The sequence below is a fragment of the Aristolochia californica genome, unplaced genomic scaffold (genome assembly GCF_029961685.1).
Source record: "Aristolochia californica isolate CCGP_79_NKW_82.1479 unplaced genomic scaffold, dmAriCali1.0.hap1 SCAF_1, whole genome shotgun sequence".
In the NCBI taxonomy this organism is placed as follows: Eukaryota; Viridiplantae; Streptophyta; class Magnoliopsida; order Piperales; family Aristolochiaceae; genus Aristolochia; species Aristolochia californica.
The window spans coordinates 3988752-4016438 of NW_027181770.1; the positions used below are offsets into that span (position 1 = coordinate 3988752).

Sequence of the window (27687 nt, forward strand, 5' to 3'; positions counted from 1 at the left end):
CAGTAATGCTGCTGTTCCAAGAACACCTAATAGCTATTTAATTTAATTATGAATCCAACAAACAATTTTCTAATAGCCATTTTTCCTTTATTATTTTTAATCAACGCAAGCACAAACCAATGGTAAATGAAGGGTTGAGTCCAAATTCGAATTTGAGCTGACCCAATAATGTCGAAGCTGGATTGAGAAGATGCCGTCTACAACTGTAAAGCGTCCAAGTCAGGACCAAGAGCTCGGCTGATCAACTCCAAGACTACTTATCATGGTTGGCTTCTTGGTGCCCGTTGATTTATTTAACTCAGGCCTGGTTCGCTTAGATCAAAGTGGCGGCGTGAAAGTGAGGGAGGAGTACTGCCGTGCACTTGGTACAGCCGTACCCAGAAGAACAAACAAAGGAAAAAGAGCCGGTCTCGCAGAATATGGGCAATATTTGAAGGAGTTTTACGAAGCTGAAACTCCTAGATCTTAGGTCGCTTAAAAGCAGAAAATGCAGTCGAGGACTTTGCTCGGAAACTCGGGAGACCGACCCGGCTGCCGCGCTTCTACGCTCTTTCTTTGACTGAAAACTGAAAAGCGAGCATTGTAGTTGTTGGCGTGAGATTTTCCAGAGGAGGACTTCTTCCTCTCTGGAGCTGTCTTCCGGATCCGTAAAACCAGAGGAAGAAGTCCTCCGTAACATCAGAGGCGGATATGATCCGCGAGATACTTTTACTGAAAAACCTTTAGTAGTCTTTATAAAAATACGTGTTTTTACAAATGGCCACCGTAAAAAATCTCAGGCACCCCAACTCGCACAGTAGCACGCACCGGGTCGTGATGAAGGAAGCTTTTCTCTGAACCTGCTTTTGGAGCCTGTAGGCCGTAGACGCCTTCTGCTCAGGCAATTTGTTACTAAGAAGTAAGAACCAGGCACGAAGCCAACTCGAGGCTGATGTGCCCAGCAGGAACAAAGCTTCCGGGTGAAGAAAAGGTGATTGGGTGGATGGGAGGCGTTTAGGCGAAAAGATCGGCAGCACTGCCAGTGACAGTCATCTGTCATAATGCCATATCAGAATCGACAACGAACAATCGAACAAGATATTCCTACAATTTCAGACGAAATCAATCGAGGACAACACAAGACAACCCTACTTCCGAAACCGGGACGACGACCATCCATTCTATCATATTACAGCCAACCATAAAGAACTTCTAGACTCTTTTACGTTCGTCCCGTCTTCCTCGCAGCCTGGTAAACGGACATTCAATAGCACGATGATCTACCAAACAGAATATAACCATTGACGCTGTTCACGTTTCAGTCAATAGCTACTGTAGACTTCACCAATTGGACTCGATTTTGGGAGAAAAGAAACCATAAAAACCAGACCATTGCTAGAGGTGACTTGTAATTTGGCGTACGTTTTAGATGGATATTGTTCTATTAAATGTCTCTCTGCATAATACAATTTTGTCACAGTTGTGAGTTTATAAGGGTTTACATGGTAGATGGGGTTTGAACTCTCGCGTCTAACCTCTGTAAATAAACTGGACTGCTTTCTGCGTTTCTCCCTTAAAAATCAAGTCCAGGAAAACAACTTGAGCCCCAACTGAGTGGCTCTCCTCCATCATCTACCATCATCAAAGACAAGCCCCATAATTTTCTCATCGAAACATAGTGGTCAGAGTGGATCAAAAGCCTTCCGCACAGGGGACCCAAGAAGAGGAAGTTTCCTGTATCTTGTTGGCTGAAAGCTTCAGTACAACTTAAAATGCCTTTTTTAGGTGTTATGTCTTGGTCATAACCTCTACCATAAAACTGCAAGAGCAGATGAATCAGTACGTGAATTTCCTTCTCCATAGCTGTTAAGTGTTAACTGCTCGACCACCCATCCCACCTTGCTGAATCTCAGGCCCCATACATCACTGGTCCAAAACACCTTCATAATAAGTCCAGACAAGTAAAAACACATTTGTTACCAAAATGGATCGAAGGGCCAGGATGACGGCAGTAACATCAAGCTACTTTTGGTTTCAATTACCATCGCCTGCAAATAAGCAAATATGAGTGGGAGAGATTCTCATGATATGGAAGTAACTCTGACAGAATGATCAGCTGATCCGGTCAAGTAGATGGGTAATGTTGGGTGCCAATCTACAGTTGTTATGGCTGCAGCATGAGCAAGTGTCCTTAGCCCATTCATGTGTCCTAGTACCTATACCCAAATGCAACTAATGTTAATAAAACTTGGAAGCAGAAAAGACAACGGATGGTCATGAAACGCTTGCCTGTTCAATCAGAAATGTTGCAAAATCATTAAAGTTTCAACTTGTAGTCAAATCTAAGTTTAACAAAAAATTCGAACTCAAGTAAAATTTGCAATTTAAGAAGATTTTGAAGCGAACGACACTAACATTGTGGACGTATAGTACAATCTAAGACACCTAGGAAACACTGAAATTTTGGACATATAGTACAATCGAAGAAAACAACTATGGAAAAAGACAAGCAAGCCAAAAAAAAAAAAAAAAGAACTGACTAGGACTATGCTTACCTGGTATATGGGAGATCTAAATGAATCAGATGTCACCAGCAATCTCCTCCCATCGGAATCCAATGCCATTTCATGTCGACATAACTTTGTGCTCTCTGGATTGCGGAACCTACAAAAAGGAGAAGTATCTGAAAGAACTATTGAACTTCATCAAGCACATCTTATTCAAAGTGATAAGTGAAAATTAAAGCTATACGTATAGTGTCGATCCATGATTCACAAATATTTGTTCTTTTTAACCAAATGGCAAGTAGTACCAACAAAAAGGACAAAAACCTAACTAATACAGTCCATGGGCGGCAAAAGGACAACAAAGTTAAAGAATGACAAATATCCTTGGAAGAACTGAAGCTCATAGCCCAAGAGGGTGTAGAAAACCTGCTGCAATCTCTGGACCAAAGAACATGTCCTTGATTATGTAAGCTCCATTCAAATATCTGAAGTAAAACATTTTGTCAGAACATATCAACAATTCACATAAAGGGAACCTAAACTTAAAATAAATTAAAGGGCATTTGCCTTTCCGTCAGATCCTAAACTGAATATGCTTGTCTCATCAGGTCCAAATTGCACGGAGCTCACAGCAGAATCATGGGCAGGCCACCCAGTAATTTGTAGACCAGCTGACATGTCTTCAGTTAATTAAAGAAATTTTTAAAAATCATGTTTCCATGAATTGGTAAGTTCTATACTATAACTAAGGCACTGAAATGGACCTGTACTTTCGAGGGATTCATTCAATGCATTAAATTTTTAGGACTAGATGTAAATCAAAATAAAAAATTTAACAAGGATAATGATTAAGCTAAATAGTCAAGGCACACTCTCATTTATTTTTCATACTAAAAACTATTTCCATATAATATTTTCTTAGTAATCATCCTCAGGTAAATTTTGACATAGTACTCGACTGCAGTTATTCTTTCCTATTTCTTACAAGCTTAAGATGAAAGGATAAAATAAACAAAAAGAAAAATGTGTAGATGCACTGGTAAGAGAAGGAAAGAAAATTTATTGGCAGGACATTCAAACATGCCCAACAGAATTCTCTTACAATAGTATACTCTCACAAGCAGAGCTTCTATTTAGAGGGCGAAAAAAATCTCCAGATATAGGTCACACACTTATGTTGCTTTCAAAGCTAAACTTGTCCAAGAATTAAACAACAGTTCATCAAAAGGTCCTTTTTTTTCTGTTTTAAAGCCAAAAAAGGCACATGTTTGTTGTTGTTTGTTAGGCTTAGATAATTAGGGCTCAGTTGAAAGTAAATTAAGGCAAAACAGTAAACAGATACAGAGGAAAGAGAAAAAGAAGTGAGGAAGTTGATAGATGAAAAAGTGTAGAGATGAAAGAGAGGAGAACAAAATAATCAGATGAATAGAGAGAGGTCTAGCTTACTGTGCTCAACTCGATTGTTTATAACTTTTAATAATATCTAAGTACAAAATACCCCCATCATGTAAATTGTTGAATAATAACTAGTAAAGGGCAAACTTGTAATGAGTAAGTCATATGTTAAAACACTCTCTGTAACCTTCAGATGATTAAATGTATGTTCAATAAATATTAGAAACAAAACCACTTTTTAGAACAAAACAAAAAGAGAGCAAGCAAACAGAACTATTTTTTTTTTTTTTTTTTTTTTTACGGTTTTGTAAAACAAAAGTAAACTTCAAGGATACCAAACATGTGAATCATTCCATCAGTTGCAGCAGCAGCTAAGATCTTTCCATTATGATTGAAGCAGAGTGAAGTGATAGCTGGTGGATCTTTACCAAGTGGAAGGACGGTCTTCATGAAATACAAAAAAATAATTTCAAGACTAAGCAGAATAAATACATACCAACATTGTCAACAACTTACATGCCAAGTTTCAAACATCAGCATCATACCATAGCTTTCCACGTCTTCATATTCCAAACAGTAAGTGAAGCAAATCCCATATCTTCACTAGGTGAGGCGTGCCCCTTAGATGCAGCTGCCGAGACAAAAACTGGTTCGACAGGACTGCACTTCAAGTCCAAAACACTGCAAACACAAGAAAGAAGTTGAATAAAAAGATTAAAAAGAAACAAGTGAAATGACAATGAGAATAAACCTTCGGAACCTTGGAAAAGCTGCAGTTGTGTTGAGATCACAGACAACTCTCTTGGCATCAACATTCCATGCTTTAATACACCCATCAGCTGTGCCTATGAGTAGCTACAGTAAAAAACAATGAGCAAACTTGAAGTATTTAAACTAAAAAAAGAAGGTCAATCACTGAGAATCCAACAAAAAGCATCAGCACTTGGGAACTGTAAATTCCTAAGCTATTTAACTTACCAAGCGGTCAGATTTGCACTCCCAATCAAGAGACATTATCTCCGCCCCACAATAGATTGTTGCATTTCGTGAAGTAGGAGTTGATGAATCATATGTCCAGATCCTTTTCCAGCAAAAATCAAGTAAATGCATGAACAAGACCAAAAAATGGTGAACTTTATTGCAATGAATTCCAACAAGCTTTTTCTAGCTAAATTTACAGACTCAACCTGACAGTACCATCCACTGAAGCACTTGCAATATTTGTTCCACCTGCAGAAAAGCGGCAGCGTGTAATTGGGCTTGTGTGACCGAGAAAAGTTTCCTGTAAGCCAAATCTCAAATGGTGAGGAATAGAAATTAGAAAATATAAAACGACAAGTTAAAGATCTAGGTACCGAATCCACCTGAAACTCCACTTTCACTTCTGGGAATTCTTCTTCTTTCTGCATTTGGCGAGTATTATCTGTAGAAATACATCCATATATCATTTAACATGCAACCAGCAGAAAATAGCAACAATAACAAATTTTAAAATTTCCTGCAACAGAAGCATCCTTCTAAATAAAAATACCAATTACTCTGACATATAAACACACATACACATAGGCAAATATAGAGTAGCATTATACTATACAAATGTGCAGATGATCAACAGGCATTTTAAAGAATTATTATTTCTTTCAACAAAGAGATTCACAAATGCAACTTTGCATTCGCGCGAATGAAATGCAGCATGCATAAGCATGCGTGTCTGTATGGATGAAGGTCTAAACGAGGATCTACATGTCATTATTATTAGACCAGATCAACATAGTCATTGAACCAGCTTGAACTGAACCTGGTTACTAGCTTGGTCCAATTTACTTAAAACCCAGATTTTGAAAAATTAGAATACTGACCAGCTCTCTCAGAGATGGAGAACACCGGATGACCCTTAGTGCAAGCTCTGTGCAACCAACCAGAATCTGTCAATCATCTTCTTATCCCCGACCACCCAACAAATCTGGGCAGCTTTCACCCTTACGTTTGGACTCCAGTTTTACTTCCACCTTTCATTTGCTCTTCTCTTCCAATCAGTTTCCCCGAGCAAAACAATTTAAGAACTTTTGGGGCTTTACCATTGAGGCAATCGCTTGGAACATTTGGAATGAGCACAATAGAAGGGTTTTTTAGGGTAAGCAAGCATCTCTAGGATAAATCATTGAAAAGACAACGCATAACGTATTTGTTTTTTTTCAAACAAGCTATAGGATACATCCCATCTTCCCTGTTTAGTCACCAGGAGAAATTAGAAATCAACAATTCAATCAGCCCCACATTGGATCACCCAACCGATAGTTTAGGTTCTTCTTCCAGAGGATTGGTTGAAACTTAACTTTGACGGCAGTTCTACAGGAATCCTAGGCTTAGGTTGGTGGTTCTCCTTGTTTCTTCCACTCCCTATGGGCATAGTGAGTCCATAGTAGCAGAGTGCAGGAAGCTCCTACAGGGGCATCGACTTTACTTTGAGACGTTATCATCCCCCTTAATCATTGAGGGCAACTGGGAGGTGGTCATTTGTGAACCTCGGGACGTAAGTAACCTCCCCCTTTCTCTAGATCATTTCTTGGAGTATTTTGGACATCAGTAGATCAGATTCATTCGTTGATAGCATGTGTTAGGAATTAGATGCCCTAATTCCAAACTAACGAGAGCAATAATAATAATCGCCGAAGAAGGAAAAGCAAGCAACGAAAAATAACAACAAGATTTAAAAAGGTTCACCTCAAGGTGAGATTAGGTCCTGTCTTCCGCCGTTGCAATAATCCACTATGAAGATGACATAGTTTACAAAGAGAAACCGCATAAATTTACAGGTTTTTTCTCTAACCTCTCTCGGGCCTGCAACTCCAGATGCTCCTCGGGATGATGGTACTCATCAAGGCGATAAAACCCTAGCAACGACGCCCCCATATATAAAGAGAAAATTAGGGCAACCAGATTACAAATGTGAAATCCCCACACTACCCTTAATGACACAGCATGTTTCTAGGGGTGTGAATAGTGTGGCAAGGGAGAGGGTCAACTATCAGCAGCTTGCTTTTGGCAGTTCCTTCCTTTTATGATTTTTCTCTTCATTTCTGTTTTTTTTTACTTTGTTCATTTGTTTTTGTTATTGTTGTTGTCTGTTACCCTTCTTTTTTGTAATCTCCTCCGCTTTTATCTTTTTAACCCTTAAGCTTCCTGAATGAATTCCTCCTTCTCATTGTTCTTAAAAAAACAGAAAAAAATCTAGAACACTGGCTGGCCAGCCAATTGGATCAAATAGTCTTTAAACTAAACAAAAAGATAGATCTATATTTATGGATGTCTGAAAAAGTGAGAATAAGAACCTCTTGAAAAGTCTTCCTGATATGTCTGAGAAGTATCTATAGCTCCACCATCTAGAGAACTTAAACCATGCTGCAACTCAGTTGGGGTTGACTCTGCTGATAGGTTAGCAGCACTATCATCACACTGTTGCACCCCAAATGTAGAATCAGAAACACTCTCATGGAAACCCATCAATGGAAGATTATATTCTTTTGACACATCTTCTGACTGCTCTGAAGGATCAGGTGTAGATCTGCTTCTCTGGATGGTGCTACCTTCTGTTTCTATTGAAGAAGAACTGCATAAGAAGAAGCAATTAAAATTCTTGTGTCAGAACTCTTCTTTAGCATTAATTCTGAAAAGGTTCCAGTAAAAGTAATTTATCATGTTATTGGAATTGAACTGGGAATCATTCCTTAATCTATTTGATCCGAGAGTTCAAAAAGTTAAAGCAAATAAAAACACAAAAAAACGATGATTTATCTCTTCACTCTAATTTATACTGTCTTCAGATAATTCACATAATATTATATTTTTTTTAAAACTTGTATAGGATGATTCTTAAAGAAGTCACAGAAGTTTAAACATATCAAGTGTTGCCAAGAAAACATTGATGGATTTACCTATGCTTCAATGCTGTTATCCATATCTATCATGAGATGCACCTGGGTAAAGAGATGCATTCGTGTTCATTTATAAGCATATATGCATGGTTTCATTTTAAAAAAGGTGTATAGAGGTCAATCATTAAACAGTTGACTGGGTAAGAATGCAGAAAGCAGCTGTAGACAGAAAATGAGTGCACTGATGCATGGAAACTCACGAGAGATGAGAAACCTTTTAGATAATAAAAGTTTAGGGAAGAGTTTACCTCCTCAAATGACATATCTGAGCTTCTTTTGTCTCTAACAAAGCCTGAAGTTGGGATAACTTCAGATTGAGCTGTTTTATGTCTTTCTTGAGGCGCTTAACAGTACTTTTTTCAGTACTAACCTTTAATAGAGCAGGGATTCGTGAAAGTAGTCAAGGAAACTGAATCAAGTAGAAATAAGATATGCAACAATGCAGGAAAAGTAAAGAACTTTTGCCAAAACCATAACAGATATTAAACTCGTTGGAAAGACAATGCCAAAGAGGATGATATTTAAGGAAAAAAGAAATATAAGGAACCGCCTTTCAAGGATATGAATACCATTAAAGATCTCACTAATGAGATTCCTGAATGAGACAACTAATATATCAAACCATTCCTTTGAGAAGTAAACACGAAACTGAGGTTCCAAACTTGGGTTCTTAAGATAAGGAATTGCTGCATGGCAATATGCAGTGGCATAAAATGGTCAGAAATAAGCAGGAATGAAAACAAGAAAATAGGAAGAAAGAAACTCACCAAACCATGGTGTCCACTCCTCTCCTCTTTGCAATAAGTCATTTCCATAAGTTCCAAAGAACTCCACTACTTTATCTTTCCTTCCTGATTTTAAGGCATGAACAATGTAGTAACGTAAAATCGATACCTCCAACTTGGTTAATGTGGCAATAGATGTTGTCTCTGAAGATGAGGAGAAGCAGTGCTTCAAGAAATTAAGCAGGCGAACTAATCTTTCTGCCTCGAATGTGGGAACATAGACTGAGAAAATTAACTCTAGAATTTTATCCACCTGAAAACCTTTACCAATGTCTGTGGACAATTCTGTCTCATACACTTGCAAAGTATTCTTAAAACCTCTAAAGACAAGAAACTCCCTTACAAGCTCCTCTGCATATTGCATATTCTCCATGTGCCCTGAAAATTCAGAGACACTTAAAACACTTGGAACTAAAAAATACTAGAAATTTTATTATGTGAAAAAAGCTACACTAGAGTCCTCTTGAACAAAAGATCAACTGAAGACATGTGAATTGGATCCAACAAACTGAAATGAACATGGCTCTCAGCACTCCTAAGTCTAGGTTAAAGGCACTGCAATGAGTCTTCTTCAATATCATCAGAGCCTTATCCACCTGAGCTGGAGGCACTGATATGTGGGGGGATACCAAGAAGACTAGCCCAGGAATATGGTCTCCTCATGACTCACTTTTAAGGTTAGTGATGCAGCACAAAAGAACCGGTGCATGAATGCTGCTGAACATGGAAACATTGCAAACAGAAACACAAACGAGTCATTTAAACAGTACCATATAATCCTCTATCCTCCACCTTTAATTTCCTACAACTGAAACTGGCCTGTTTAGTTTTATGAAATGGACACCAAGAAGTTCCAAGTTAACATTTCAAAACACTGAAGATTATTTCAAAAGAGGCGGGTTTTGGCAAATATTGTAGGCAAGATTCATTTTTAAACTGTGTTGAAGATTAATTTTGAGAACCCAGACATCAATATGGTTCTGAGAAAAGAATGCAAAAAAAGCTAAACCAGTGAGAGAAGATACAGTATAAGATTGAGTGGCTGTAAATAACATATAGAAACTTCTACAAAGTCAGGAAAACACAAGGACGACCCAAGGATAACATGATGACTATAATTCAATCACTCATGATCAGAATCATGCTCGGATCGGAAAGGGAAGCCACATTCCCTACTTCATTAAAATCTATACTAAATATATCATCCCCCCCCCCCCCCCCCCCCCCCCACACACACACACACACACACACACACACACCCCCTTGCTGAGACATGCAGGAGGAGTTCCTTCACAGCATGTCCCGGTCATTGCACTGACCTATACATGTTAACCAGGTAACTTGTAAAACCTCGGTTTAGTCCGTTCCAGTCCAGTCCAGGTTTGATAAAATTGGTGAAAAAAAAATCAGTTCAAATTCGGATAATATAATACAAGGCAGTCCCCACCAAAGTCACATGCGGATATGAATTGCCTTCTTTTGGCTATACACGAACTCTAAATCCAGTCTGGCTATACTCAGAATATCCAATTCAACTTCATAACAGCTTCTCTGAATTCATCAGTTATTAGATAGTTCCAGATTTTTCTCTAAGCATAAAAATCAGCAGGTATAAAAGAGAAGGAAAACGTAAAAGCAAATAAAGCCCGTATCATCTCTAAAAGGGAAAGATGATTGCTTCAATCTTGAGGTGGGGCATCGAAAGGAAACGCCATCAACAAGCAGAGATGTAGATAGCTCACCAGTAGTGACCCACCAGTCGAGTTGAAATTACGACGCTTACGTCTTCGAAAATTGCTACAGCCTACAGATCCAGGAACCCGCAGAATTGTAATAAAAAGGGAGAGGGAAGACGTCTTAAGAAGGAATTACCACAATTGACCCGGAGAGGAAGCCTCTTGAGTCTTGACAGAGCGACGGAGTCAGGGACACTGGACACTGTTTTTTGGTTGCTTGAACAGGACCTCGACTCCGGAAGAGTTTTTACGTAAGGAGGGCCTGGTCGTGTACGTAATCACAGTTGTTCGGTGATAAAAGCAAATACACTATAAAATTAGAAAATGTAAAATTCTATACAACCAAAAAAGCAAATTCAAAGAAAATGAACACATGCGTTGGAAGTGTACAAACTATTATTATTGTCTCTCAGGGGCTCACAGCTGAATGAGGTTTTTGTATCGTTCGAATGGAATAATAAATCTATGAATCATGGGACATTGGATGTGATAATCTGGGTTCCCTTTCAATGCCTCTGCTAACGAACACAATCGGTTGCTCCATTACGGCAAATTCAGGATTTTTAGTATTGAAATATTCGCATCAAAAGGGTTTTTATGCAACAGTAAAAGGCAAAGGCATCGCACATCTTTCATTCGTTTCAGAAACGCGATCAAGCGGCCCCAGTTGCCGACTTGTGGTTGACAAAAAATGATGAAAGCATGCTCTTGCTGCGAGCAGGTGGCTGTGAAATCTGGCGTCGCCCTGGTTGCTCAAAGGATCTGAATGCCAATAATGATTTATTCGCCTCCCAAGGATCCTGAAAAAGAAAAAAGAAAAAAAAGTAAAGACAGATACACAATTACTCTTGAATCTGTAGACGTCTACACATTAACACCTTTACTCGTGTTTAGGCCCAATAAAATAAACAAATTAAGCAAATGGGCCTAAGATCTGGTGTATAGAGAATAATGAATCCAGCAGAACTGGGATTGGACAAAATCTAATCTCATACCTTTCTTGCTGCACCAGTAGTATTCATCAAAGTTGCAGAAGAAGGAATCTTCTCTCCCGATAGATGGTGAGCAATTGGAGTTGATGAAGGAGCGTCACGGTCATCTACATAATATTAGGGCATCAAACACATTACACTTCGAGACTTACAAAAGTATGATTTCGACATACAACTTATTGGTCAACAATCTGCTAGAGTGGAAGTTACCAATCACATGGAAGACTTGAGAATTTACGCACGACTTGGCCAAGCTACCAATCACACGGAAGACCTGAGACGTTTTTGGAGATGCCTTAGGATTCAAAACACTGCATCAACAGAAAGCAAAAAACCTCCAGCTTTCAGATATCTGTCAGCACAAAACAATTCAAGTACATGGATAAATAATGTCCCATCAACTTACACATCCGATGCATTTAGAGCTCTATCAAGAGATGATTTAGTTTCAGAGGCCAAATACCAGGAAAGAGTCTGTGATGCAGGAGTTCCTAGAAATCAATCAAGATCTACCGATCAGTACCACAGAATGAAGAAGAGCCCATTTAATAACAGAAGTAGTGAGTCCATAACTGGATCCTGCCAAAAAAAAGTCAAATACCTGAAGGGCGTGGCTGTGATTGGATATTTTTCTGCCTCAAATCAGTCTCTTTCAGCAAGCAATTCTGGACCTTTCTGTTTGTGGAATCTAAGATCGGGATTCACACAAATGTAAGTCATACGAACCCTCAACATTTTTTGCTTTAGCGAAGAATTATTTCATTTGACAATTTACATCCATACTTGGCAAAATATAATGCTTATGATGCCTTGGGGTGATTGTTGATAACCGCTGCTGCCTGAGACCTTCTTTGTCCGTATAAGCTTGACATGTAAGCATTTGCTGAAAGCAGCACATAAAACTCAGAATGGCTCCCACTAACCATACTATTATTAACTAAAATTATATACCTAATGAGAAATTACAACGCCTACGTAAAGCATATGAGAGGAAAGCCAATGCCATTTAACTCTCAGTACAGTACAAACTTTTTAATAAACAATACCTGGTTGAGCCATGAGATCTTGAGGTCCACAGTCAAGACATCCAACGTTTGTTGTTCAAACAGATCAGACAATTTGTATGCAACAGTTCCAAGATGATCAATGGCATTCACTACAGCTCTTACTGCATAATCTTTCAGGTTATCAAGTACCCTGACAAGGAAATGCAACTTAGATTGCCACAATTAAAGAACAGAAATCATAATGGCAAAAGGCAACACATATTTATAATGATGTAATTCATGTATAGGATCAGCAAGTTGCTTTGTACCAATAGACTTAATTTTCCATTAGCAATATCTAAACTTCTACCATTTCTTTTCTAGACAATGCCAATGGAATTGCTGTTTACTTGGCTAGGATGAGGACTGACCAGAAACATCTCGTTGGTCATAACCTCCCATTCCCTTGCTGGGCCTTTCACACATTTAGTTCTGTTCTTGGTAGATTATTTTTTTTTACAAGTTCAGGGTAGATTTCAACGGCTGTACTTGGTAGTATTCTCTTTTGAAATATTCTCCTTCAGGAATATTATCATTTCTCACTTCGACGGTTAAGTGTTTCCTTTGGTCCTTGGTCACCTTCTCCCAGTCCATAAGTACAGTTATCTAAGGAGAATAAAAGGCAATACTGAAGCAGCAGAAGTGTCAAGTCCAAACTGAGATGTACTCCTAACCATAGCTTGTAAAAAATATCGTTCTTCTTTAACAGAGAGGAAGAGATTGCACAAATTCACTGGGAGTGAAGAGTGATGACCATGTTTCAAAAGCCACAGAATAGGATCCATGAATCCCTTGGCAAAGTCATCCCTTGTCAATACCGACACCATGTTTCATTGTGGAGTTTTCTGTATTCCACTAATATACACAAAATGATCTTTGAACAGTGAACAAGTAAATGTCAATTTAAAGTTCAAAGATAATTAGCCTTACATCTGTTTTTGCTCATTGTGGAGATAAGACTTTTCACAGTACTCTGCAGCAGAATAGAGCTGAGATCTCAAGTTTTTTAATTCCTGTAAAACACCCACAACAATTAAACCAGGGAGACAAGAACGGTGGTTATGGGACAACAGTTAAAGCAGGTAAAGGAAGATTCTAGATCCAGACAAATAAAGACGAGCATATGAATTGAAATATTGGGGTGGGAAGAAGAATAGAGAGCGGAAGAGAGTACAGAAACCAACGAAGGAAACGCCATCCTCTGATTCAGATTGTGATATGACATGGCTTTAGATTAGCTAATACAAGGCGTGCCAAAACTAAATCATGCCAACACTATCCGAGTCAAGGTGCATCAAAACCGTTATGCCTCCCTAGTTTCAAGATGACCGACACTAGCAGCTTCATGTTAGAAGAAGATGCCGCTGCTTCACATACAAAACTGATAGTTATGTAGGATCTTTCTTGATTAAAATTTAAAAAGGCTTTTGGCACTTCCACGATTACAAAACACGATTTACCATTAGCAAGCACTGAAAAATGGCGAGCGGCAAATGCAACAGGAGACGGTTAATGGAGCCAATCTGGAAAATATTTCCTAGCTCGACAACATTTTGAACCATCCGAATGGCCACGATCTAGGCTCACGGATACAAAACAAATTCTAGTATGACAAATTTATGAGGAATAAATGGAGAATAATTAGACGGCAATTAATATAAATTACGCACAACATGTCGTGGAAATGAACAATCCAATGATCAAGAGTTTTACAATAATATGCAAATGCCAAAAACTTCCAAGTCTTCAACCCTCAAATTTCAAACATACAAAATGAATGACAACGGGGAGGAAAGAGAAAGAAAGACCAGTCCGAAAAAGAAGAACGAAATCGACACCAAATTCCAAAATAAAACGACAAGATAAGTCCAAAAACTCGATAAACGGGGAACAGAAACGAATCGAATACTAGAAAGAAATTACGAATTTGAGAAAAGATGAAATGTGAGTTTGGCAGAACCACGACAACGCGGGAGATCTCCATGCATGCCTATGAGAAAAAAGGAAAAAAAAAAAAAAGTAACGACTAAAAATCAGAATCCTGGACGTCAGAGCTCAGAGCTCAGAATCAAATATCGACCACGACAACAAGAACCGCATCAGAGAAAGAATTTCAAATTAAAAAAATACAGAAGAAAAGGCAACTATAGTGAAACCAAAAAAAAGAGGTGAGGTTTACCTGCAAGGTCTTTATGAAATTCTTGCTTCTCTGCATAGAAGCCTCGTCGAGTGTCATGGACGGATTCTCAGGCTCCAATTGCTGCATTTTGGAGGCGATCTCTAAAAATGAGCGCTACAGAGCTCTAAATAGAATAAGCTGTCGCTGAAATAAGAAGGAAAGACGGTGGAAGATTTATTATGGTGGCGATCGGCCGAAGCGAAGGTGGGTTCCGGGTTAAACAGAGAGTGAAGTGGAAGCAATACCGGGAAACAGGAATTTGGATTTATTGACGGTTGTTGGGTCTGTTGGCGGCCTCCTGTCGAGAGTCCCCTGTGGAGTCGGGGAACGGGGGGGAGTGACCTGCCGTTGACTAAAACCGGTTGACCGAGTCGCTCACGAGTGGCTACGTAACCCTCGGAGTTCCGTGTGCAGTGAGGCTCAGTGCCGTAACTATTATTTTTATTTACGTACGTATGATATGAAGGGCTGGGTCGGATGGCTCTTCAAACCAAACCACATGGACGGTCTCGTTCAGGAGACCAGGTGGCTCGGACGCTTATTTCGCCGTGCGACCCAGAGTTCTGGAGTCGATTCTCCAATCGTTGCAGCCTTTCAGGCTTAAGCTCCTTACACTGGTTTCCGTGGCTGTTTTCCTCTGTTCGGCCCGAACGTCTCTCTTCGTCTGTGAATCGGATAGGAGTCGATTGTTCCATGGCGGCGATCCTCGCGAGGAGATCCCTTGTGGCTTTTCGCGCCCGCAACTTGGTAAGATTTAATTCAAAGATTGCGCTTTTATTTTTTATTTTCGTATTGTTACACCATGGGACTTGTGGTTGGCCCTAGTTCTCCTTTCACTTCCCCTAGTATTGTTCTTGCAACCCTAGATCGCATATAAATTTTACTTGTCCAGACTGGCCGTTTTGTATCTGAGCTCTCCTCCTTATGAGGGTGACGGCATCCTGATAGCGTAAAAGAGTTGTGATTCGCAGTTCTTTGGAACGTCTATCTGAATTCTTAGAGAGGAGATCATTTTGTGACGAAGAACCTTGCTATATTTGACATATGGGCAGAAAAGTAGTTCGAATGCCCGGTCTATTCAAAGTTGTCTTGGTTGGTAGCGTTGAATCCAACGAACCATGATCACGAAATTACGTGGTTGACCGTTGCCATTGGGTTTCGTACAATATGGACATTTGAGAAGGATTCTGTCTTGTTCTTGATCTCAGACACCGCTTCAGTGTTTAAATAATAGCTGCATTGTCATCTGTTTTAACGAGTAGGTGTAACCACCCAGTAGTAAGGACCTAGTTACTTGGGTGGTTTATTTGTGGCTCACTAGTTGTTTTTGTTCATTCGTATTTTTATGAAAATCGATGACAAACAAGGATAAATGGTAATCACACGGCACAAAAATTTTACGTGGTTCGAAAAATTGCCTACGTTTACGGGAGCTGCAGAGGATTTTATTAAATCAATTGAGGAATCAAAATACAATAGAGTCCGTTTCTCACAGCAGAAACGGCGGCTCACGGCGTCGTCGCAGCTTCACGCGACGGTGAGCAGAAGCATCGTCTTCTCTGCTCAGTCGAGTCCCGAAACCTTCTCGATTTCTCTCATAGCGCCGAGACCAGAGCTTTCATGGCTCTCTTCTTCTCCGGCAACAGCGTCAGTGGCAGCACCGGTAACGACGACGCAACGGCGTCGTCCTTCTCAAGCACACTCTCTACCGGCAACGACGTCGCCTGAAAGTCTCTCGGAAAACCCCTTCACGCTCTCTGTTTTTCGCTACCCTCTCTTCTGGCCGGATTCCCGGGATAGCCAGCGTTCGGAGACCGTGACGACGATAGCGATGACGGCAAAACTTGCCAAAGCTCCCTTTCGACCGATGCCAGGATGCTTTGCTCCTCCCTCTCCCTTTATTTTATTTTTTTGCCGTGTCGTGTTCAATAAAAACCCAAAACCCTGTTTTCATTAGTGCTGTGATAAGTTCCCCTGTTTCAGGGAAACACGGCAAACCAGAAGATGGAAATTACCTCTATGCCCCTTGGGCCCACCTCTCTGATGGTGGACCAGACTCCACTCAATATGTCAGCTTATGCCTTTCCTGGTGTTTAGGTCAGCTCGGAGTTCCACTATTCTGTCCTTTGACATTGTTGCCCATTAATATTTTAGAGCTGCATTTGTAGTATATTTTGCGTGTTAGTGTTGTTTAAAATTCTATTTCTGGCTTTCATACCATCTGAAATTTATATTTTGACTATGCTTTCTGTTCTCCTATTTTTGTTGTGAAATCCTTCTGTTTGTGTGCATTTGTCTTTGTAGACCTTTTCTATCCATACTGCATTGGTGCAAACTTCATGGAGTTGTCTTGTTTTGTAGGTTAGGGGTCAATCTGTGCAATCTTCACAGTTTTATGGAGCACGACTTGGTTCACATGGGTTTTCTACAATGAAAGGTTTCTTTCAAGCCTGAAATACCTTATTTCAAAGTATCACCAAGCATATAGCACATATAGGTTATTTATATATAATAAAGGGCCTTACTCTTGTAAGTTGACAAAATAAACAAAATGGATTCTTCTAGGTGATTTCTTTTAAATGGGACAGAATTCTCTAATTATGGTACATATAAATCAAAGATCTAATGATCGGTTGCGAAATACTTGATCCGCTTGCTTCATACCATGGTTCTTTCTTTCATGTGTCATGGGGCCTTTGGTTTTCATAGGAATATAAGAAAGAGAATGCGAACTGAAGTTTATACTGCTTAAATGCTTTCACTTTCAATATTTTACATATATGGCTTTGAAGCTTCAGTCACAGGCTCGCATAATATATATATATATATATATATATATATATATATATATTATGCAAATCGGAAATAAGATAAAAAAGGAAAAAATCTTGTTTGAAGAAAACAATATTACTCTAGCACCAAAAATAAAAAAGAAAGTATAAAACACTAAACATCCCCCCCTGTCTAATATCAAGAGGGCAGCAACTTTCGCTCAACAAGGTGTCGTTGAAGAACCTTGAATCGAGTGAAAGAGTCCCTCAAGTGGTTGACCTCACAAGGAACATGCATTCGAATGATGTCAAGCTGAGAAGAAATATCTTTGACCTCATTAAAAGATCTATGGGTTGCACGATGGAAGGGAAGACTAAAGAGTGACCTTCAGCCCAAGCAACCACTGTGGTCAACTCACTCTCTATGAACAGAGGGGTGGAGAGCTGTTATGGAGTCTTAGCCCTTGAAGTGGAGCATGCATTTCAGCCTCAGTGTAGAGCAAGAAGCAATCTTTGGCCTCGTTAAAAAAATCTATGGGGGTGCGCCAAAGGAGGGAAAGACTGAAGAGTGACCTTCAGCCCAAGCAACAATTGCGGCCAAATCACCCTCTATGAACAGAAGGGTGGAGAGCTGTTGTGGAGTCTCAGCCCTTGAAGTGGAGCATGGATTTCAGCCTCAGTGTAGAATGAGAAGAAATCTTTGGCCTCATTAAAAAATATGTGGGGATGCGCCGAAGAATGGGAAGACTGAAGAGTGACCTTTAGCTCATGCAACCACTATGGCCAACTCACCCTCTATGATCAGAGGGGTGGAGAATGAGCTGTTATAAAGTCTCGGCCTTTGAAATGGTGCATGCATGCCTCAGTGGAATCACTGACCCTAAAATGGGCAGAGAAAGCATGGATGATATTCCCAAGATAGTCATGAAGCTCACCTTCTCCCTCTGCGGGGCAAAGATTGCGTCTCTAGCTTCCATCAAAGTTTAACCTAGACATGCCTTGCAGGTGGAAGCCAGTCTGCTGCCTTGGCAAAAAGCGGCAGCAAACTCCCAATTTCTTCTATTGACAATGCTAGTGAGATGTCTCACATTAGGAAGCTTATTAGCCCAAGAGAGGATGAAATGGATGGAATTTTGGATAACTCCATAACTCCACCAATGAATCTCAATCTGCTGTTAAAGTTGTGATTATTTCTCTTTGTGGTAAGAAAGACACCTAAGGATTTTATCAGTGGTGATTTCTGGCCAAATAAAGAATTGATGATGGATGCTAGAGATCAGTGGTGATTTCTGGCCAAATAAAGAATTGATGATGGATGCTAGAGAAGGAATTAGGGAGGTAAATTGAAACTAAACTTCTGGAGCATAGCTCCCCAAGCTGTAAAGGTAAAGGGACATTGAACAAGTCATCCATATTTTTGGTCCCACTGAGCAAAGCTGACAATTGATTTTGTTCAATTTGTGCCCATGATTGCGAAGCCTGATCCAAAGTCATGATAATCTTTCCTTTAATGGCACACCAGAGAAAATCAGCTTTTTTTTTCTTTTAAATTCTATGGGAGGCAGGGGTCATCTGAGGAAGGGAGGCATGCGGAGAATCAGGGGTAGAAAAGTAATAAGGGAGTAAAAGCGTGGAACAGTATATTCTCTGGTAACACCCAAACACTAAACGAGCTCATAGTAAGCTTTTGTAACGCTATCAGAAGTTTTCTCATCATGAAGGGCTTACCAAAGGTTGAAGTTGCAATCAGTTACTTCATTAGAGTAGGATAAGGAATCTTTGATCAAGATAGATGAATTTTGGGCTAAGTGGAATAGAGATAAGAAAGGAATCAGCAAGACTGGAGCTACAATCCTTATCATGTTAGAATTTGGTCATCTTGCTATAACGAACACGAAACATAATTTCTTACTGGAAATGAGGCTTGATGTCAAAAAGGTTGCCAGACAATCCAATATATCAGTTCAGGCTAGGATTTTGTGCATTTTGAAAGTCACGTATGTATGTTATGTTAAATGATTAACCCACTTGTTGTGGGATCCCATTTCAAATTTTCATGGTTCAAATATGGTCATCTTGACTCTGTTGTCTGGGATATTTGAACTAACAGAGGATGAAGAAAGGGAGCAACTTGCACGGGAGATATCAAAGGATTGGAGTTCTGGTAATATCCTCCCGTGGTTTTCTATTGCCACAACTGTTGGCTTTTACATTTTTGTGATGACTAATCTTCTATATTTGCTGGGTTGATTGCAGTTTTTGAGCGAAGTATTAATACATTATTTCTGACTGAAATGGTTCGGGGGTTGATGCTGACACTTAAGTACTTTTTTGAGAGAAAAGTTACTGTGAGTGGAGTTTATACCTGTTTACATTTTTAAAAGAATAAATATTTTGTATCATTTGGCAACTTAAATTTTTTAGATGACTTGGCAAGAACCTTAATAAATTCTTTTTATTTTTCAATTTTAATTTTTACAGATTAACTATCCATTTGAGAAAGGTCCTCTGAGTCCTCGTTTTCGTGGTGAACATGCCCTTCGGCGCTATCCAACTGGGGAAGAACGTTGTATTGCATGTAAATTGTGTGAAGCCGTAAGTTTTGATATCGTTTCTCTTATTTTTGAAGTGAAGTATTTATATTCATCATAGCCTACAGATTGAACTTCTTCGCGTTGTTGATTATTTCTGCATGAATTGTGGCTGAGGTGATGGAAACCAAGGACATGAGGCCAATAGATTCTGAAATTTCTTTGATAAATGAATTTATGAATTAGTTTGGGGTCCATTTAAAAAAAAAGAGTTCCATATGCAATGTTTATGTTTAATCTTTTCCATCCTCACCAACTTCTTTTTGGAGATGATTATGTGGTTTATGAAACTTGTTAGCTAAATTAATGAGTTAAGTGGTTGAAGTGACTCTGCTTGACGTTTTGGAGAAACTTGTATTATGCTACTTCATAGGCATCGTGAACTTGAAATTTGTGATGGTTGGGTCTATTCTCTTGTGCCCGTGTTAGTTTTTCTTAAGGCCTTTTGCCTGTTACTGAATGTAGATATGCCCTGCTCAAGCAATCACAATCGAAGCAGAGGAACGAGAAGATGGCAGTCGCAGAACAACGAGGTAGCAATGCAATATTTCTCTTATTCTCTTACTAATCAACTATTCTCTTATTTTTCTTATTGAATTTCCAGGTATGATATTGACATGACAAAATGCATTTATTGTGGATTCTGCCAAGAGGCATGTCCAGTTGATGCAATTGTTGAAGGGCCCAACTTTGAATTTGCAACAGAAACTCATGAGGTGAATTAGGTTCATCTGTGAAATGTGCTTTTATCTGCTAATGTTGTCATGGTGAAACTAATTTTTTTGTGACCAGGAGCTGTTGTATGATAAGGAGAAATTGCTAGAGAATGGGGACCGTTGGGAAACTGAGATTGCTGAAAATTTGAGATCTGAGAGCTTGTACCGCTGAGCTCTGTTATTATTGTCTGTTGCTTATGATATCTTCTTCGTGTCTCAATGTGAAATAAAGCAGTGTTTGTATGCTGTGGAGGGACAAATAAAGAATATGTACACTGAGTCTCATATTTCTTGTTTAATACAGAATATGAAATACAGCAGTGTTTGTAGGCTGTGGAAGGAAGGACACCCAATTGCCTGCATCAGTTCCTCCACGGATAGGATTCGAAACTTTGGCGGTGAATTCATGGCAACATTATCAACTCGATGCTCAAAGATCTTGCCGTGTCTGTCCAGCTTGTACTCCGAGGTTCCATCAAAACGACCACGGCTCTCCCATGGCACTCGGGGGATCCCATGCACTGCCCACCGTATCATCACAGAATTCTCCACCGGTTGCCAGACACTAATGATATCCACCCAGAGAGCCTTAAAGAACATCCGGCCATTGATTCTAAGTGCCCAGAAGATCAGTTTGTAGTTTTTAATGCCGACGATACTGTTAACTGGGTCCTTGAATGTGATGTCCTCCCTGCAACAAGTGAAACGGATCCTTTAAGAAGATTAAATGCTGACCGACGTAAATATTCCATGGAGAAAGACCATTATCAGACATAAACGAGATGAACGGAAAAAAAAAAAAAACAAATTCTATCATAACAGGTGCTCCCAGTCACAAAATGTTCCGGAAAGAAAGCAAAAATCTTCTTAATAAAATACGAGTCTTCTACTGTAACTTTCCCTTTCCTCCTTGGTGATGTCTTTCTAAGAAAATACTAAACCTTTGTTCTGTGCTTAACAAGTTTTTATAGCCAATAAGAAATCCTGGTAGCAAACGAGAGACTGAAAACTTTGCATTGTTTACTCAGGTTGTTTCTCTCTCCATCTAATGTCGGCTGTAGGCTCTTCGGTGTCTTTGACAGACCGCATAGCATCCCATTCTTTTAATAATATTCGTTGGCATCTGAAAATGAAGGCAGGAATATTTGAACTAGCAAGGCTCGGTTAATTCAGAGAATCCTATAGAGATAGCAAGAGTACATTTTCAGTGCTCCAGGGAGCATCATACCGGGTTGCCATCATCGGAACAAGAATCGATATTTGAAGGCTTTCAGTATGTAGCCATATTCCTCGTTATCTACTGATTTCTAAGCTATATTACCTTGTACCACGCTCAGTGGCTGCAATTCTCTGCCCATCGAACAAGAATATGGTCTGATTGCTCACACTTCAAAATTTGACGAAAAAAAAAAAAAAGAGGGGGGGGAGTAGCTGTAGAAGATCTTTGGGAGCAGAGAATACTTAAAATCCTATTCGAAGAATTAGAGACTACGTTAAATCCAGACAAAAGACGCTACACTACCTGTAAATATCAAAAGTGGGTTCCCTGTAGAAGATGCCAGAAAATTCATCTCTGAGGGTACGGATAGCGTGCCGTATTGACGTAATATTTCTGCTTGTCATCTCTCTCTTGTACCTGAGTCCAGGACGATGTACGTCGAGTGGGGGTAGAAAAATGACAGGAATCCCTCAAATTCTGTATAGAACCAGAAACCGAAACCCCGCATTCTCTGGTGCTCGCGCAAACCCTAATCCATGTCGTTGCAATTCTTCGACTCCTACAAATTTCGCGTGGAATAGCTCTATCTCCCGCGAAATTTCTAATTTTGGTGGAAAGAGTCTTGGAACGGAGATTAAATGGGACGGGATTACGGCCGATTCCTGTAATGGAGACGATATCTGGTGACTGCAAGAGAGAAGCCATGAGCTGAAAAAAACGAGAAAGAAGAACAGCTACGACGCCTGCGAATCATAAACAGCTCCACCACCGCCACCGGGATGGACCGAAACCCATTGGTCGAAATCCAAGAAGGAAACACAGGTAAATTGAGTTCAACCAAACCTTGTTGATCATCATGACGAACGGGACTAAATGACTCTAAAAGCCGTACTAATGAAATGAGGAACGGATATTTGTGGCGACGTGGTTGCGTAGCTGGGCTCCACGTTAGCGATTTCGAGTCTCTGAGGTCTTCACGATGGAAATCGATTTGGATAAGTCTTAAAAGGAAATAGATAATGGAGATTATTCACGCTTGATCTTGGAAGGTTAGAAATGTCTTTTCAACGCTTGCTCATGACCATTAGCAACTAGGACACCTGTCAACTGTCTAGGGGGGCCGTGGGGCCTAGTTGGGCAAACTAGATAATAACTTGAATTTAAATAATTAATTTTATAATTAAATCAGCTATAAAATATTACATGTATACAAATTGAAATTGATTTTAAAAATAAAAATAAAAATATATTATAAAAGTGATTTATTAAAAATATTAAATTATTTTATTTAATTAATATTCATCTGGGCGACATGGTGGAGTAGCTGCAGGTGGCTTGTGAAGATGTATTGAGATCAACTGTGAAGGAGCTATGGTGCTTGAATTCCCCCTTCATCGCCAGATAGACATGATCCAACCCTTCCTCAACCAGCTCTAGCACCGATTGAGGCATCGGCGCCGTATGCATTTCAACCGATCCTTCCAACATCTTCACCACTTCTCCCATTGAAGGCCTCATCCACACCTCTTCCTGTATGCACCAAAAGGCAACATTCATCGCCCTCGCTACTTCTTCCTCCTCCACCTTCCCGTTCAGCCTCTTATCTGCTACTCTCATTGCGTTCCCGCTCGTCATTTCCTGTGCAGACAGAGTTTTAGCCATCTGGGAAAAAAAAAAAAAAAAATGGATTTCGTCTGTTCAATTCGTTTACCTTGAATGCCCAACCAGGGTAGTAGAAATCCTCTGCGCCCAAAGACATGTCCACGTTTCTACGCCCTCCTACGATCTCCAGAAGCAGCATCCCGTAGCTGTAAACATCGGCTTTCACCGTGATGGGTCGATTACTGACCCATTCGGGAGCTAAGTAGCCTCTGGTGCCCCTGACCATCGTCACCACTTTGGAGTGTTCTCTCCCCATCAATTTTGCCAGTCCGAAATCCGATATTTTGGGGTAGAAGTTCTCATCCAGAAGAATGTTTTCCGGTTTAATGTCACAATGTATGATACGATCCCGGCACTGCTCATGAAAGTATGCAATTCCTTGCGCAGTGCCTACTGCGATTTGAAAACGAGTTTTCCAGTCCAGCAGCTTTCCCCGGTTGTTATACGATGGGAATATCCATTTATCCAGTGATCCGTTACTCATGAATTCGTATACCAGAAGACTGGAAAATCGAAACATATTTAACTTAGACTAATGCTTTTTCTTTAGATCAGTGATTCCAATTGCGCGCGATCGAGCTCCACGAAATCAAAGCAGAGAGGGGGGCTTACCGATGGGTTCGTTCGGAGCAAAATCCACACAACCGAACCAAGTTCATGTGATGCATAGATCCAATTGTGGTTACTTCTGTGACGAATTCTTTCTCTCCGTGTGGTAAAATCCGTTCCAGTTTCTTCACAGCTACCAGGGTCCCGTCCAGTAGGCTCCCCTTGTATACACTCCCAAAACCACCTACGAAACACAGTTGAAGAGATGAGATATCAATTCTACATGAGTGGAATTGTGATTAGTTCAATTCAATGTCACATCCTCACAGGAGTCTGAAACCAATTTGCTTTCACTAAGATGGTATAGGAGAAGTCCATCGATCTTACCAACTCCAAGCAATTGAGAGAAATTACTGGTTGCTATCTGCAAATCACGGTAAGCGAAGTTCCTTGGCGCTCCCGGCACCCTCAAACGGCTATCAACACAACAGTTCCCCTTATCCGATCGCGATTTGTGTATGTTGTAATACAGCAAGACACAGAGGAGGGCAATGAGGATCGACATACAGACAACGATGGGGATAACTACGACCTTCTGTCGAGTCGCATTGGAGACTTCTGATGGTGGAGAGCCGTCTACGCCCTTGGGAGTCAGTGAGCCATTATTTTCAACTTTGACGAAGAGAGTGGAGCTTGGGTCCTGCAATCCACCAAACACCATACTTCTCAATGTCCAGCAGTATGTCTTCTCTTCGGATAACCCATAGACTGAAGCAACGCATTCACAGTCAGATAGACATGGTTCGCCACAGTCTGGCCCCGATGAGATGTCGCTGTAGTTTGCTATCACCGATGCTTCCGAGAAGTAATAAGTCGTCTGCTGCATGCTCACCATCTTGAATTTGGAAGATAAGCTGTTGGTTGAACGGGAGGAGGAGTTACAGTCGCCTGGTGGAGAGGAAGAGTTGGATACGCATTCTCCTGAAGGTGGCATTGGAGATGCACTTGGTAGACAAGAACAGGAGGTGTTCGACTTGCTACCTTTCAAAGTGCATACCCCATTACCACATATGCCAGCGATCATGCAGGGATTGGACACCGCAGCCCAGTCGGGGATCCACTGGTATGACTCATTAATTTCCCCCCATCGATACAACCGTAAATTCCCATTGGATTCGATGGTAACTCGACTGATCACAGACGAGGATGAGGAATGGTTTCGATCATCATTCTTGTAAACATAGACCTTCCCGGCTGGATCTGATCCGTACATAATTCCGAAATTGCCAGACTGGTCTAGAACTGCAACCACCTCTCCAGTTATATTTGATATCTCCGGGCTGGACCAGTAGGAGTAATTGGAGTAAGGCTCCGGGGGGAAGGCCGAGTCCTCCTCCGCATCAGCTTCGATGTCGGATTTGGGGGAGTTATAGGTGAGAGCCAAACTAAGAGACGAGGGCTGTTGAAGCATTTTTAAGGAGTAGTAACCTCTGCCCTGAGTCTGCGACGTTGGGGTAGTGAGTTCTTGGGAAACCGTCAATGATTGTCCAGGAAGGAGAGTGTCAGAGGGATGAGAGAAGGTTTCCCAGACTGAATGGAGGTCGGAGTTATAGAGGGCAAAGTTGCCGGAATCCGACATGACTGCGAATTTGACTCCATGGCCGGATGTGTTTGAGGACCATAATTGGGTATTCCGATCGGAAAGGACAAGGTTCCCACTAGTGTCTAGCTCCACTGCTGCATCTTTTCCTACAGGAACGTTTCTACAGAAGAACGTAGAGGAGAGTAAACCGTTGACACAGTCAAATGACCTGGAAATGCGTTTGTTTAGAGAAACATAGCAGCAACGCAGCAAGACAAAAAACTTTTTTTTTTTCTGTCATGGCTAATGTAATCTGATGGACGAAAGAAACATAATAATATTCATGTACCTTATGCAGCGTCCAACTATGGAAAAACAACCATAAAACAGCAAAAGAATATTAGCATACATGCTGCATTTGTCGATAAAGCAGTGACAGAGTCGCAGAACAGAATTTCTTCAGTTGCACTGTGGAGCTGGTAAGTAAGCAGAGGAAGAAGCTCACCTGTTAGCAGACCAAACAATGGTTACATCGCCTGGAAGCAAGGCGTACCAAATCGCCAGCTGAAATTGATCCGGTGAACCCGTGGGAGCAAACCCAAAAGCAAAGGTTCCATTATCGGAGCTCCAGGAGTTGTTTTCGCGGGCGGACAGTCTCGTTCCCAATTGAATCCGACCTGCCTCTACAGTCCCTCGATTACCAATTAGCAGAAAGAAAGCCACACTGAAGAAGAAGAAGAAGAAGAAGAAGGGAAGACAATGAGCTGCAGCAGCCATAAGACTTGGGAATTGGGATTTGAATTTCTAATTGTAATTATCGATCGCAATTCTTGCTTTCCCCTCTCTCATCTGCTGCAACCAAACAAATGAGCAGACATGTTGTTCATTCTTGTAGAGTAGCAAGCAGGACGGGAGGATTGAGAATTGAGGAGCAAAGAGAACAATAGATCAAGTGAATAGGCCGACTCCACTATGATCCAGCCAATGTAGTTGACATGGATTTTGTCCGGGACCTACACCCATCAGACGTGTCATATGGTAGCTCAACTAATCGTTGAAAAGCGGCAAACTGTAATTTGTTGGGATTCATGGCCGTTACAGGTGTTGATGGGAGAGTTCATGTCCGGCGGCCAGAAATGAAAATGGCCAAAAATACCTGATGAATAGGCATGACACGTAGTCGATTAAGTTTTTCATGGTATGAATAAATAAGAGGTTGCTTTGCCTGCATTTAGTGGTTCCCAATCAGATGGAGATGGGTGGACGGAAGAAAGAAAAATAGAACGTTTTAGCATTTGCTTCTGCTGTCCGTCCAACAGAGAGCTTCTGGTTCTGAACAGCAGCTTCGACTGCTTCGGTTTAATTCGTAACAACGTTTCCGTCCAAAGGTGAATAAAAGTAAAATTTAATGACAGAACTCTTCTTCTTCTCATTGCTCCGTTTTCCCATTTTACAGAGATAGCAGAAGCGTACATGTTCAAAAGATTTGCAAAAGCAAGATGGAAGGACGATCACAAGTAGCTAATTTTGACTTCTATATCTTTAAAAGAAGTTTATTATAATGATCAAGACCTGGTTATTGTAGATTTTGCTTTCTTTTGGTGTTGACCATTTTTACGGAAGCAGGGTGGGTGAAGGGATGAGTTTTAAAAAATCGAGAGTCTTTTTTTCCACACGATTGGCACTGCTAACAACTAACATTGAATCGAGGGGACCACTCAGACATTTCTCTGCTTGTTCGATTGATGGCAATGCAGGCTATGGGTGGAAGAAGTCCTCGTCTTTTGGCATTTAATTGCCCCTGGTCCTGTTTCTCTTTTGCCGCTTTCGAAGGAAATTCTTGATCTGCGACTGTGACTTTTGAAACGAGGACAGGAGCTCTATCAGAACCCAGCAATTTCCGATTGAATTTGGTGTACGTCGGTGATTGGCTCAGGCGTTAGCATCCCATTCATTGAAGAGCAGTAGTTTCACCTAAGTGATTCAAAGAATGTCCAAAGTTTTCTGAGAGATCGATAAAAAAAGCTCTTCAAGCTCTCTCTC

General features: G+C 40.5%; 4 protein-coding genes and 1 pseudogene across 9 annotated transcripts; 1 reads left to right on the forward strand and 4 right to left on the reverse strand.

The window, feature by feature from the left end:
- Nucleotides 1-1400: 1400 nt before the first annotated feature.
- Nucleotides 1401-10414, reverse strand: LOC137942937 (uncharacterized). Of its 6 annotated transcripts, none has more exons than XM_068788658.1 (15): nucleotides 10344-10414; nucleotides 8584-8979; nucleotides 8380-8502; nucleotides 8065-8206; nucleotides 7214-7491; nucleotides 5246-5304; nucleotides 5069-5163; nucleotides 4860-4962; nucleotides 4633-4736; nucleotides 4427-4562; nucleotides 4217-4325; nucleotides 3054-3166; nucleotides 2913-2971; nucleotides 2535-2643; nucleotides 1401-2195 (listed from the first exon to the last, which is right to left on the reverse strand). In XM_068788658.1, exons 2-15 carry the CDS (start codon nucleotides 8972-8974, stop codon nucleotides 2061-2063), a joined length of 1956 nt encoding a protein of 651 aa, XP_068644759.1. In that variant the 5' UTR covers nucleotides 8975-8979; nucleotides 10344-10414; the 3' UTR covers nucleotides 1401-2060. The 6 variants fall into 6 exon arrangements, with proteins under 6 accessions (XP_068644759.1, XP_068644765.1, XP_068644786.1 ...); XM_068788664.1 differs by lacking the exon at nucleotides 10344-10414 and adding an exon at nucleotides 9921-9928; XM_068788685.1 differs by lacking the exon at nucleotides 10344-10414 and having other exon boundaries at nucleotides 8584-8745; nucleotides 8869-9789.
- Nucleotides 10415-10729: 315 nt separating this feature from the next.
- LOC137956497 (protein ABIL1-like) lies at nucleotides 10730-14781 on the reverse strand. The gene is made up of 9 exons (XM_068804024.1): nucleotides 14555-14781; nucleotides 13306-13388; nucleotides 12376-12526; nucleotides 12113-12212; nucleotides 11931-12017; nucleotides 11736-11820; nucleotides 11540-11640; nucleotides 11333-11436; nucleotides 10730-11137 (listed from the first exon to the last, which is right to left on the reverse strand). The coding sequence occupies exons 1-9, from the start codon at nucleotides 14639-14641 to the stop codon at nucleotides 10991-10993; spliced, it is 945 nt and encodes a 314-aa protein (XP_068660125.1). The 5' UTR covers nucleotides 14642-14781; the 3' UTR covers nucleotides 10730-10990.
- A 280-nt stretch (nucleotides 14782-15061) lies between these two features.
- LOC137942994 (NADH dehydrogenase [ubiquinone] iron-sulfur protein 8, mitochondrial) lies at nucleotides 15062-21027 on the forward strand. Its single transcript, XM_068788706.1, has 8 exons — nucleotides 15062-15301; nucleotides 16916-16991; nucleotides 19436-19489; nucleotides 19582-19673; nucleotides 19807-19920; nucleotides 20382-20449; nucleotides 20521-20632; nucleotides 20709-21027. Exons 1-8 carry the CDS (start codon nucleotides 15248-15250, stop codon nucleotides 20802-20804), a joined length of 666 nt encoding a protein of 221 aa, XP_068644807.1. The 5' UTR covers nucleotides 15062-15247; the 3' UTR covers nucleotides 20805-21027.
- On the reverse strand, nucleotides 20893-22721 carry LOC137942988 (uncharacterized; annotated as a pseudogene).
- A 338-nt stretch (nucleotides 22722-23059) lies between these two features.
- LOC137942977 (G-type lectin S-receptor-like serine/threonine-protein kinase At5g24080) lies at nucleotides 23060-26301 on the reverse strand. The gene is made up of 5 exons (XM_068788694.1): nucleotides 26150-26301; nucleotides 24450-25825; nucleotides 24126-24306; nucleotides 23563-24016; nucleotides 23060-23489 (listed from the first exon to the last, which is right to left on the reverse strand). Exons 2-5 carry the CDS (start codon nucleotides 25699-25701, stop codon nucleotides 23151-23153), a joined length of 2226 nt encoding a protein of 741 aa, XP_068644795.1. The 5' UTR covers nucleotides 25702-25825; nucleotides 26150-26301; the 3' UTR covers nucleotides 23060-23150.
- Between the last annotated feature and the right edge of the window lie 1386 nt (nucleotides 26302-27687).